Raw genomic sequence first — 10,949 nt, forward strand, 5'->3', positions numbered from 1 at the left:
CTCGATCCCGCTGTCCGTGTCCCCAGCAGAGATGTGACACAGCACCGGTCCCAACCCCTGAGGATGTCACTTGTCACCGCTCTCCACTTGGACACGGAGCCGCTGACCACAGCTCCTTGAGCGCGACCACCCAGCCAGTTCCTTACCCACCGAGTGGCCCATCCGCCCGACCCACCTCTCCCCAGTTTAGGGACAAGGGTGTCGCGTGGGACAGTGTCAGGTGCTTTGCACAAGCCCAGGTAGGTGACATCAGTTGCTCTTCTCTTGTCCACCAGCATTGTAACCCCATCATAGAAGGCCACCAAATTTGTCAGGCACCTTGAATGGTGCAAGTGGCTGGAGCTCTCGCCAGTGAAGACTGAGGCAAAAAAGTCACTGAGTACCTCAGCCTTTTCCATGTCCCGGGTAACCACGTCTCCTGTTTCCTTCCAGAGAGGTCCCACCTTCTCCCTAGTCTTCTTTTATCACTGACGTACCTACAGAAGCTTTTCTTGTTGCCCTTGACATTCCTGGCCAGATTTCATTCTCTCAGGGCTTTGGCCTTCCAAACCCGATCCCTGGCTGCTCCGGCAGCTTCTCTGTATTCCTCCCAGGCTCCCTGTCCTCGCCTCCACCCTCTGTAGGTTTCCTTTCTGTGTTTGAGCTTGTCCAGGAGCTCCTTGTTGATCCCTGCAGCCTCCTGGTGTTCCCACCTGACTTCCTCTTTGTCAGACACATCACTCCTGAGCTTGGAGGAGGTGATCCTTGAATACCAACCAGCTTTCTTGGGCCCCTCTTCCCTCCAGGGCTTTATCCCATGGTATTCTACCCAGCAGATCCCAGGAGAGCCCAAAGGCTGCTCTCCTGCAGTCCAGGGCAGCGAGCTGGCTGTGCTCCTTCCTCGCTGCCCTCAGGATCTTGAAGTCCCCCATTGCATGGTCACTGCAGCCAAGGCTGCCCTTGAGCTTCACGCTCCCCACCGGCCCCTCCGTGCTGGTGAGAACGAGGTCCAGCACAGCCCCTCTCCTCGTTGGCTCCTCCATCTCTTGGAGAAGGGAATTCTCATCCAGGCATTCCAGGAACCTCTGGGATCGCTTATGCACTGCTGTGTTGTCCCCCCAACAGATACCAGGGTGGTTGAAGAACCCCATGAGGACCAGGGCTTGTGAACGTGAGGCTGCTCCTGTCTGTCTAGAGAGGGCCTCATCCACTCGCTCTTCCTGGTGGGGTGGCCTGGAGCAGACCCCCACTATAACGTCTCCTGTCCCTGCCCTCCCTTTAATCCCGACCCATAAACTCTCTGTCAGCTCCTCGCCCACCCCCAGGCAGGGCTCCGTGTGCTCCAGCTGGGCACTGCCACAGAGGGCGACCCCGCTCCTCGTGTCCCTGCCTGTCCCTCCTGAAGAGCCCGTGTCCTTCCATCCCAACACTCTGTCACAGGACTCAGCCCACCATGTCTCTGTGGTGCCACTGAGATCATAGTTTTGTCAGAGTAATTTTTCTTACACACTATCCAGATAACCTGATTGCAGAAAGAGCTGGTTGTGTAATGGCAAAAAGTCCAAAGGTTTCACTTTTTTAATTTTTTTCCCTTCCAGCTCAAGTTCCACCCTGGAAAAAAAACCAAAAAAAACCAAACACCCAAAACAAAACACACACACACAAAAACCCCCAAAACCAAACAAATAAAAAAAAAAAAAAAAACAAAAAAACGAGGTGGAATTTCCCCACTTTTCAGCTCAGAGGCGAAAAGATAACTGTTTTGCAAGACAGGCATGCGTTTCAGCAGAGCTGTTCCGTGCCTTTGCACCTTGCACGGCCGTGGCCCACCCCGGGAGTCCCGGCAGTGGCCGGGATTTCTCTCTAGGGCATATTTGTGTAACCCTCTTTTCCCTGGAAAACAAAAACCCCGTGGCTTTGCTCGCTCGAGGCGACTGCTGCGTAATGGGGGAAAAAATGCAAACTGGACAAGCAGAGAACACCCCGGGAGAAACATTCCTCATGGCTCCTGTCTGATTTGGGAGCTTTGAAAGCAGTTTTGGCAGGGAAAAAGAAGACCAAAAAAAAGGGGGGGGGGGGGAAAAAATGCGCGAAAAACCAAAAGTGATGTGAAAGTTCGGTTTCCCCGGCGGAGCGGGCTGTCACCAAACCCTAGATTGAAACCCTGGTGCGGTTTCTCGGTGGCGACAGGAGCACGAGGAGGGTTGGCGGAGGTGCCTGTCCCGGGCCAGCCCTCCCTCTCCCTCTCCCTCTCCTCCTCCTCCTCCTCCTCCTCTTCCTCCCCCGCCCATGCCGGCTACGTAAGCGCGCCTCCCCGCGCGGCCCCAGACATTATCCCCTTCCCTCTCCTCTGAGCTGCGTGTCCCGAGGTGACAAAGCCGTGCCCGGGCCTCGACCGAGCCGTGCCCGGTGCCGTGCTCGCCCCTGAGCCGTGCCCGGTGCCGTGGCCAGCGCTCTCCGCTCCCCCGCGCCTGCCCACGCCACCCCAACCCCGCGCAAGATGCGCTCGGCGCTGCGCTGCGCTCCCCGACGGCGCTGCCTCCTGCTTCTGCTGCTGGTGGTCACGGTGCGTGGGGCCGGAGACCGGGCTGGGGGGTGGATTTTGGGGGGGTGGGGGCTCGGGGACCCTCGCCGGTGCTGCCCGGTGTTGCCGCGGCATGCCCGGGCTTGCCGCGCCGTCGAGGGGAACGGTCCGCCGGGCGGGGAAGGGTCCTGCGAGGGGCTGGGGAGGGGGGGTAAGGTGGGGAGGGGGTAGTGGGGGTGTTTAGGGGCTGCCCTGGGCAGTGGGTGCGGGTTCAGCCAGGCTGGGGGGGGGGGGGCTGTGTGAATTGGGGGTGCCGCGGGGCGTCCTGCAGGACATTTACCTGGGGGAGAGCTGGGTCCCCTTTACAAGCGATTGGGGGGGGGCGGATCGGGGGGTTAGGGGCTCATATGGGTCAGAGGTTATGGGGGGAAGCTGGGGGTATAGCGGGGCTCACCTGCTCCGGGGGGCCGTGGGGGGAGCAGGGGTTGTGGGGGGGCTCACCTGTTGTGGGGGTTGAGGGGAGAACAGGGGCTGGGGGGGGGTCACCTGGCTGCAGGCGATGGGGGGGGGGCGGGGTGTGAGGCTGTAGGGCGGCTCCCAGTGAATGTGGGGAGAGCCGAGGCTATGGGGGGGCTCACCTGGACAGGTGGGGGCCGGGGGGTTCACTTGGGCAGGGCCCACGGGAGGGGAGTGGGGCGGTGGGGGCTCACCTGGGCAGGTTTGCAGGGGGCGTGGGGGGGGCGTGGGGGGGGCCTGTGGGGCGGGGTGGAAGCAGCAGCGTGGAGGTGGGACGGGCAGGGTGATCTCAGCCCTCCCGGGTGTGGGGCAGCGGGCAAGCGCGCAGGCGCTTGGGCCAGTGGCCATGTGAGGGCCGTGGGGCTCAGAGGTGACGTGGGGCTGGAAGGCTCCAGCCTGTGCCGGGGATTTCCGCTGCCTTCGCTTCCAAGCCCTGTTTGCCATTCGGTGTCGGGATCTCCTGGCCATGCCAAGACCGTGCGGGACGTCTGAAGGGATCAGGGTGGGCTGCGGGCGGCTCCGGGCTGTCAGCTCCAGGAATTCTGCCTCTCCAACTTGCCCAAATGGTGCCCAAACCCTGAGCGCCGCTGGCTTTTAGGACAGAAAATCCCACCCGTGTGTTTCCTTTTTCCCCATGGATTGACCGTTGCTCTAGAGCTCAGAAATACCTGAAGTTCCGTCTCACCTGGAGTCAGGGGGATCCTGCCCTGAGTTTGATCCTAGGGATCCTGCCCTGAGCTTTTTCCCAGGGTTAATCCCTGGTGCTGTGCGAGGGAGCCCAGCAGAGCCCCGGCCTCCGGACATGTGGTTGCTGCTCCCACGCTGGAATTACTCTCCCTTAAACCAGCCGTGCCCGTAACAGGTTTTAAAAGAGAGTCAGCTTCTCATCCAGTTCCTTCCCTGTATTGTTTATCAGAGTTTATTTAGACTTGCCTGATAAAGTCAAGCCTTACCAAACTCATCACCTAAGGGCGTGCTCTTAACAGCCTCTTCTACTTTTTCCCCCTCTTTTTTTATAATAAAAGGGAAGGGGGAGCTGATCGGGACTGATGATGCCCCCATGTGATAAATCGTATGATATTGTGGCTGCAGTTCCTCCGCTCACCAATGCTTGTTGCATCATGCCTGGACCTGGGCCACGGGCTCCTGAGGAGGAATGCTGCTGGGCTTCTTCCAGAGCTCAGATTTCATCTGTGGGAAGGCTGGGGGGAAAATCCCCGCTTTGGTCAGACCTGCGCCTTGGAGCAGGGTGTCTGCCTGGCATCTCTTTTATCGCTGGTCCTTAACTCTGTTGGCCAAGAGCCGCTCTTGCTGCGGTCCTGGGCTGCGTATTAATGCTGCATAAATGCTCATTGACGGTCAGGGCTGTAGGGTCCAACGCCTTGCTTGGGATCACTTTGGGAGAAAACCAAATTGGAGGTGGAAGCAGGGAAAACTCAAAGCTTGTTGCTTCGCAGAGTTTTTTCTCCAGAGTCGATCACCCAGAAGGAAGAAGCTTTTTAGCTGATGAGGGTATTGGGGATTCCTGTGCCTGGTAATTCCTCTGCCTTGAGGCAACGTTGCTTTCTTGGGATGTTTACTGTGGGTGAAAATACCATTGCGTCTCGCCCACGGCTCTCAGCCTGGCTTCTCCCCGAGCTTTGCAAGACTGATAGGTTAGTCAGGGATGGCAGCCCTCGCCTGCCAAGGGCTCTGGGGGGGATGAGGTACTTGAACTGCACTTGCTGGGGAAGGTAGCGTGGGCTGATAACCTTATCGTGCACTTGTGCAAGCTCTGCTGAGTCGCTGCTTCATGCAAAGCAATGAAATCCCGTGCCTAAGGGGCCTTTCCAAACAGCGGAAAATGCTATGTTGTTGCTCTGATCACCTTCATGGCCTGGCAGAGTTTGAGTGGAGAAGAAAGACTCCTTTTATTCCCTCATGGGGCCAGTGAGGCAGTGGGACAGGTTGCCCAGTCTCAGTCCCTGAAGACTTTCAAGACCAGAGCTGTTTGTGGCCGGAAGGTAAAATCAAGACTAATCTCCTAAGCTGGCTAGAAGAGCACTTTATAAACTCGCAAACCCTCCCAGCTGGAGGAAGCAGCCGTGGGAGACACGGAGCCAGGAGCCGGTGGAAGGATGTGGATTTGATCCCTCCAAGTCAGGGTCTGGAGATGGCCCCGTGCCGGGGCTGGCTGGGGCTCGGGGTGTCTGTGCCGTGGGGAGGCGGGGAGGATCACCCTCTCCACGGCCTGGCTGGTCTCGTCGGTGTCGGTTTTGGGTCTGCATCACCCTTGGCAGCCCCGTGACCGCTGGACCTGCTGCGGCCGGTGCTCACACCCTTCCTTGTAAAGCTGGGAAGCGTCCGGGGAGGAGGAGGTGGGGGATCATCGTCTCCATAGATGGCGGGACAGCTCGGGTCTCTATTGTTTCAGCCTTTCAAAGCAGCTTCTGACTCACAGAAGAAATATTTGCTTTAAGAGGCAGGTTTCATGCTCTCTGTATGGGAGGGGAAGGGGAAAGTGCCTCTGCCAGACTGTCACTGCTGGGTAGCACATGGCATGGCCGGGCATCATAACCCCGGGTAGAGGGGCAGAGGCTTAAGTTCGGGGCAGATTTATATCCATTTATATCCATTTATATCCATTTGTATCCATGGAGCAGCTGTGCCCTGTGCTGGTTGAGAGACCAAGGGCATTGGTCCCCCTTGGGGCCATTGGGGTACCCAAAAGCCCCCCAAACCCCGATGGGGTGAGTGGCCGTTCCTGTTGAACATTATCCCCCCCCAGCTGGAGTGACCCAGCCGGTACAGAAAGAGCTGAGCCAGCAGAGACAGGGTGAGCTGGCGGAAACGGGGCCGTTGGCTTCCCGATCCGCAGCAAGATAACGGGGATAATGCGGAAACGCCGGAGGCCGTGCTGTCCCCTGGGAGCCCGGAGCAGCCCGGGTGTTTCTTGTGGGCACAGGAGCCATGTACCAGCCTTGACACAGGGCTGGTTTCCTCCCCACAAACGCCCTCCCTGTTCCACTTCCCTACCCTTCCATTTTCTTCAGTGCTGTTGGTTCATGCGCTCAGAAATTGGGGAAGGAAAGGGGGCCTGATGTTATCCTAAGGAAGCGTTAGCGGGCCTTTGCCCTGCTGATAACCTGGCGCGCAGGGATCCCTCTGCAAATCCTCCTTGTGCTTTGCCAAGGAAATAACCACGCCGGTAGGGGAAAGTGCCCTTCACTTGCATCAAGAGGAGGTTTGGCCACCGGGTCCAGCATCTCTGAGCCATCCCAGAGCTCCTCTCCTGCTTTTCCTGAGCACACTGGGCAGAGCAGCTTTGCCCTTTCTTCCCTTTCTCCGAGGACTTGGGGCGGTTTTTAACCCAGGTTTTTCTGTATTTTTTTAACAGGAGGCTGCTTTCAGAAGTGACGCAGCAGCACTGGATAAAAGGGACACAAACAGTGGAGGGGAAGAGTTCTACCAAGGCCAAGACAGCAATCACTATTTCAGGAAGTGCCCCGCGGGTAAGAGTCTCAGACCTGGGTCCCACCACGTGCAGCCTCGCCGTGTTTCTGCTGCAGAGCCCGTGTGTCCTTGCTCCTCGCAAGGAGGCAGTGGCTGCTCCAGCTTTCCCCTGTTCTGCTGTTGTGAGATCTGAGGACTCATTAGGCAAACATTTTCCTTTTGATGCTTCCTAGTTTGCCTCTTAACTTCACTAGCAGTGCAGTCAACTCCCTCTCTGCAGAGACGTCTCCATCCTGTGCTCTGTGTTCACAGATACACCCTTTCTTTCTCCACTCCTTCTTGCAGGCACCTACGTTGCAGAGCAAAATGGCTCCAGCAAGTGTTTGCCCTGTAAAGAAGATGAATACACTGAATACCCAAATGATTTTCCCAAGTGCCTTGGGTGCCGGACGTGTAGGGAAGGTACGAGCTGGTGTGTAAGAGGGTGATGCTGGCTGATAGCACGGGCTGGATTTAGCTGAGCAGAGACCTCTCTGTTTAAGAGCACGGTCCCCTGCAGCATCCCCAAAGAGTGGCTCAGGCTGCGGGGAGCGGGCTGGGCCTGGAATCGGTGTAGCAGCTTGTGCCAGACCTGTGTCTCTGTTCAATGCAGCTTCCCTTGTGCAAAACTTGGCCACGAGACCTCCAGCAAGGACCGGGAGGATGGGGCTCACGGCAGCGTTGTAGGCTGCTGGGGGAGCTTTGATGCAAGCGTGGCTTTTCTCTTGGGCACGGTGAGGTGTGAGGCAGGAAAGGAGGGTAAGGCTGAAACTCGACAGTGGAGAGTGACTTGGTCTTCCCCAGGCTCGCGAGTCAACTCGGGTCATTAGCCGCCTTAACGAAGGAAGTGGTTGGAGGAGCGTGGCGCGGAGGGGCTGGGGTAGAGCTTCTCTCCTCTCACCCACAGATCAGGTGCAGCTGAGTCCCTGCCAGGCAGTCAGGGACACGCAGTGCGCCTGCAGGAACGGCACCTTCTGCTTCCCGGACCACCCCTGCGAGATGTGCCAGAAGTGCCGGCCCCGGTGAGCTGGGTGACACGGTGGGACCTGCTGGGCTCTGGGCTGGTAGCCCCAGGTGCTGAGCTTGCCTGTCTCCCCCCTTTCTCAGGTGTCCTAAGAATGAAGTGGAGCTGGCTCCCTGCACGCCGCACAGCGACCGCCAGTGCGGACCCCCCACCGACACCTTCTCCGGCTCCTCTAGTAAGTGGGGGGGGCTGCTGGAAGAGGGGAGATGGGCTGAGGGACGGAGAGGTGAGCTGAGAAAAACCAGGAGCACCTCCCCACACGCTCTGTTTTATCCACTTTAGACAACTGGATCATGATCTCCATAGGGGTGGTTTTACTCACGCTGCTGGTTTTGCTCTTCATCTGGATATGCTGCCACTGCTGGCCCCCAGGTGAGCTCCGGGTGCAGGGGACCCCCGACCCGCTCACCCTGGCCTGGGGAGAGGGGCTCTACGTGGGTGTGGGCTGGCTGGGAGAAGAGGGACCTGCCCGAGGGATCACAGCACTATTTTCAACTTCCAGGGGACGGGAGAGACCTGAGCGGGAAGTCCTGCAGCATGATGGTGAGTTGCGGGGGATGCTGGGGGGTGGCAGCTCCGTTTGTGGGGCTGGGCTGAGGTTCCCCCACTTTGCCTGCAGCTCCCGGGAGGGCTGCGGGGATGGGGTAGAGCTGGGCCAAGCAGAGGATCTCTGGTAGTGCCCTGCCATATGTGGGGGGCTTTCAGCCCCCCATCCAGTGCCATTAACCCTTCCCTGGCAGAGGCGTTGGCACATCCAGGGTCCCCAGTGGGGACCCCGGGTTTAAGGGGGGGTTTGGGCTGTACGGGGAGCCCTTCAAGTTCAAGATGAGCAAGCGAGCCGTGGCCTTGACACGGCGGCAGGGTGGGTGCCACCGCCGTAGGTGACATCCCGGGTGAGCCCTGCCCTCCTGGGCCTCCCCAACTCGGGTGGTTGGTGCTTCTCTCCTGTGGCAGGACTACCTGCTGCGGCAGCTGAGGTACCAGCGGGGGGGCCTGGGGACACAGGACAACATCCGCAACGAGCAGTTCTCCCGGGATCAGCTGCTCCCCACAGCGTCGGGTTTGGTGACTCCCAGCGCGCCGGGGTTGGAGGTACGTGGCCGTGTCCCTCCCCTCAGTCGTGCTCAGCTGAGGTGTGATGCTTTCCTCTGCCTTCACCAAGCTCATCAGCTTGGGGGGAGGCTTCTAGGGCTGGAGGACGGTTTCTGCATGGAGACGCCGAGGGGTCTCTTGTCCTTGTTTTGGGCTCAGGACTGCAAAATCTGCTCGTTGCAATCAGCTGCCAGAGTCTTCTGCAAATTTAATGCTGATGCTGAGCAAACAGACAGCTCTTGCCTCCCTGGCCAGGACCCACGAGGCAGCTCTCCCCTGCTCGTGGCCTGCTGTCATCCCAAAGCGAGGAAACGACTGGTGTCCCGGGGGGGGGTGTGTGGGGATCTCCTGCCCCAACAGCCCCCAGAGAGAGGGAGAGGGTCTCCAACCCCCCTGTTAACAGGCCCTGGGGACAGCATTTGTGCGGGTGCTTGCTGGGTGCTCTAGGACATTGTCTTTCCAGGTGGCGGTGTCGAGGTCCTCAGATCCCAGTGTGAAACCCAGGAGGAATCTGGTTCCGGTGCCAGGAAAAGACCCCGTAACCCGTAAGTGTTGGGGCCCAAGGGATGCGCTGGGGTGAGCCTGTGGGATGAGCTTTCGAGGCAAAATCCTTTCTGACCCAGCTGTCCGTGCTCTACCCTGTTCTCTGAGCTTTTTCCTTCCCTTTCTCTAGTTTTGCGACGCTCTTTTGACACCTTTGCCCGAGATGTGCCCTACAAGGACTGGAAGAGATTCGGCCGAGCCCTTGATCTGCTGGAGAACGACATTGTCCTCGCGGAGATGAACGACAAGTACTCGCTGGAGCCTTTCTTCCAGATGCTCAACACATGGCAGAACAGACAAGGGATGGACGCCTCCGTCAACACGCTGCTGGAGACCCTGCACCAGATCAATCTCGGCGGGACTGCAGAGGACATCTCCTCCAAGCTGGTCCAGCAGGGATATTTCCGATATGAAGTGAGCTGAGGAGCAGGACAGGCCCTTACTTCAAGCTGCAGACATGAATACCTCCAAGAACACTTGAGTTTTATCTTTGTATGGCTCTCCTGTGGCGCTTTTCTTTCTGAAGCCGTTGTACAGTTCAGGTGAGCCTGGAGGAGTTGATCCTCTCTCGTGAAGCACAAACCTCATGCTCCTCTGCCGAAGCAACGGGCTCAATGTTGGTGCTTCCTTACGAAATCCCAGCTGCTGCCTTGATTTCACTGGGTCAATGCAAAGAGCCTCAAACTGTTTCAAGCTGCCTCCGGGACTGTCTCGCTGGGAAGTGCTGGTACTACACGGAGCAGCGCAGGGAAGGGCCTTGGCAGGTTGTAGGCATCCCTGTGGTTTTTAACTGGATCATCATTTTTTTTTTGCGGGGGGGTGAGGTGATGGTTCCTGACATCATGCAATGGCTTCTACTTGTAGAACATCTCTAAGCTGGCCAGCAAGCTTAATACTGTTTGCTTGGTGAGCAAGCGTTAACTGGGTTCTTGGGTTGCTTTCTCCAAGCTCTTGATTGAACTGGGTTTTAGCTGGTAGTGGTTCTGCTTGCTGTTAGGAATCAGTTCAGAACTGGACTCAGGGGAGGGTGGGAATGATTTACCCGCTCTGCAATCGCTGGGGAAAGGGTCAGTGAGGGGAGCAGGCGAGCTCCTCCTCGCAGCAGGATGGGGAACGCGGGCAGTGGGCTGCAAACTGCCGCGGGGCCAGACACCTCCTGCTCTGTGAGAACAGAGTCGGTTGGTTCCCATTCCCTCAGCCCGGGGAGGGGGGGTGGTGGTTTTGCTGCCTCCAGCCAGCGTGGAGAGGTGAACACACCGAGGTTGGAGCGTGTCTGTGGGCACCCCCCCTCCATCCCGCGGCAGGACGGCTCCTCCAGCGCTCTGCCCCTCACACATAGCTCAGGGACGACTTGGCTGGCAAAACTACTGCGTTCCTCACGCTGTGCTGGCCCCCCAGCACAGCCCAGCCCGCCAGGCTCGATGAGCTTTAGGCTCCCTTCCACCCCCCAAACCATGCTGTGACCTTCCCCAGCGCGAAGGGCGAGGGGCAGCGCCAGCCTCTCCCCGTGCTGGGAAGCGCCCTGCTGCCACCCCTGCTTCCCCCCCACCCCCTCACCCAACACCTGAATAAAACCTGTCTGGAAAAGGCAAGCAGTTTGTATTTATGTATTTATTTAGTAATTATACATATATTAACTTAAAAGCTAATATAAAAATAGTATTGTTTTTTTACTATGCATGATTGTGTGTTTTTATACAGAGCTCTGGTCCAGCCAGTTTGCTATTTCCAGTTTTTACACGTCTCTTTATGAAGGAAGAATAAACTTTTTAAAAAAATCCTCCTGATTTCTCTCTTTGT

At 58.0% G+C, this 10,949-nt stretch overlaps 1 protein-coding gene across 1 annotated transcript; it reads left to right on the top strand.

Moving 5' to 3' along the window:
* Nucleotides 1-2,323: 2,323 nt before the first annotated feature.
* LOC141971212 (tumor necrosis factor receptor superfamily member 10A-like) lies at nucleotides 2,324-9,580 on the top strand. Its single transcript, XM_074928382.1, has 10 exons — nucleotides 2,324-2,545; nucleotides 6,396-6,510; nucleotides 6,797-6,913; nucleotides 7,398-7,512; nucleotides 7,598-7,689; nucleotides 7,797-7,886; nucleotides 8,017-8,057; nucleotides 8,469-8,606; nucleotides 9,070-9,151; nucleotides 9,280-9,580. The coding sequence occupies exons 1-10, from the start codon at nucleotides 2,480-2,482 to the stop codon at nucleotides 9,570-9,572; spliced, it is 1,149 nt and encodes a 382-aa protein (XP_074784483.1). The 5' UTR covers nucleotides 2,324-2,479; the 3' UTR covers nucleotides 9,573-9,580.
* Nucleotides 9,581-10,949: the final 1,369 nt, after the last annotated feature.

The sequence above is a fragment of the Athene noctua genome, chromosome 28, assembly GCF_965140245.1.
Source record: "Athene noctua chromosome 28, bAthNoc1.hap1.1, whole genome shotgun sequence".
Classification (NCBI taxonomy): Eukaryota; Metazoa; Chordata; class Aves; order Strigiformes; family Strigidae; genus Athene; species Athene noctua.

Bases quoted from the DNA above. Each gene is read 5' to 3' on its own strand.
- LOC141971212 (XM_074928382.1), top strand. From the start codon at position 2,480: ATGCGCTCGGCGCTGCGCTGCGCTCCCCGACGGCGCTGCCTCCTGCTT. The intron at 2,546-6,395 runs GTGCGTGGGGCC...TTTTTTTAACAG, and splicing joins TTCTGCTGCTGGTGGTCACG to GAGGCTGCTTTCAGAAGTGA. The intron at 6,511-6,796 runs GTAAGAGTCTCA...TCCTTCTTGCAG, and splicing joins TTTCAGGAAGTGCCCCGCGG to GCACCTACGTTGCAGAGCAA.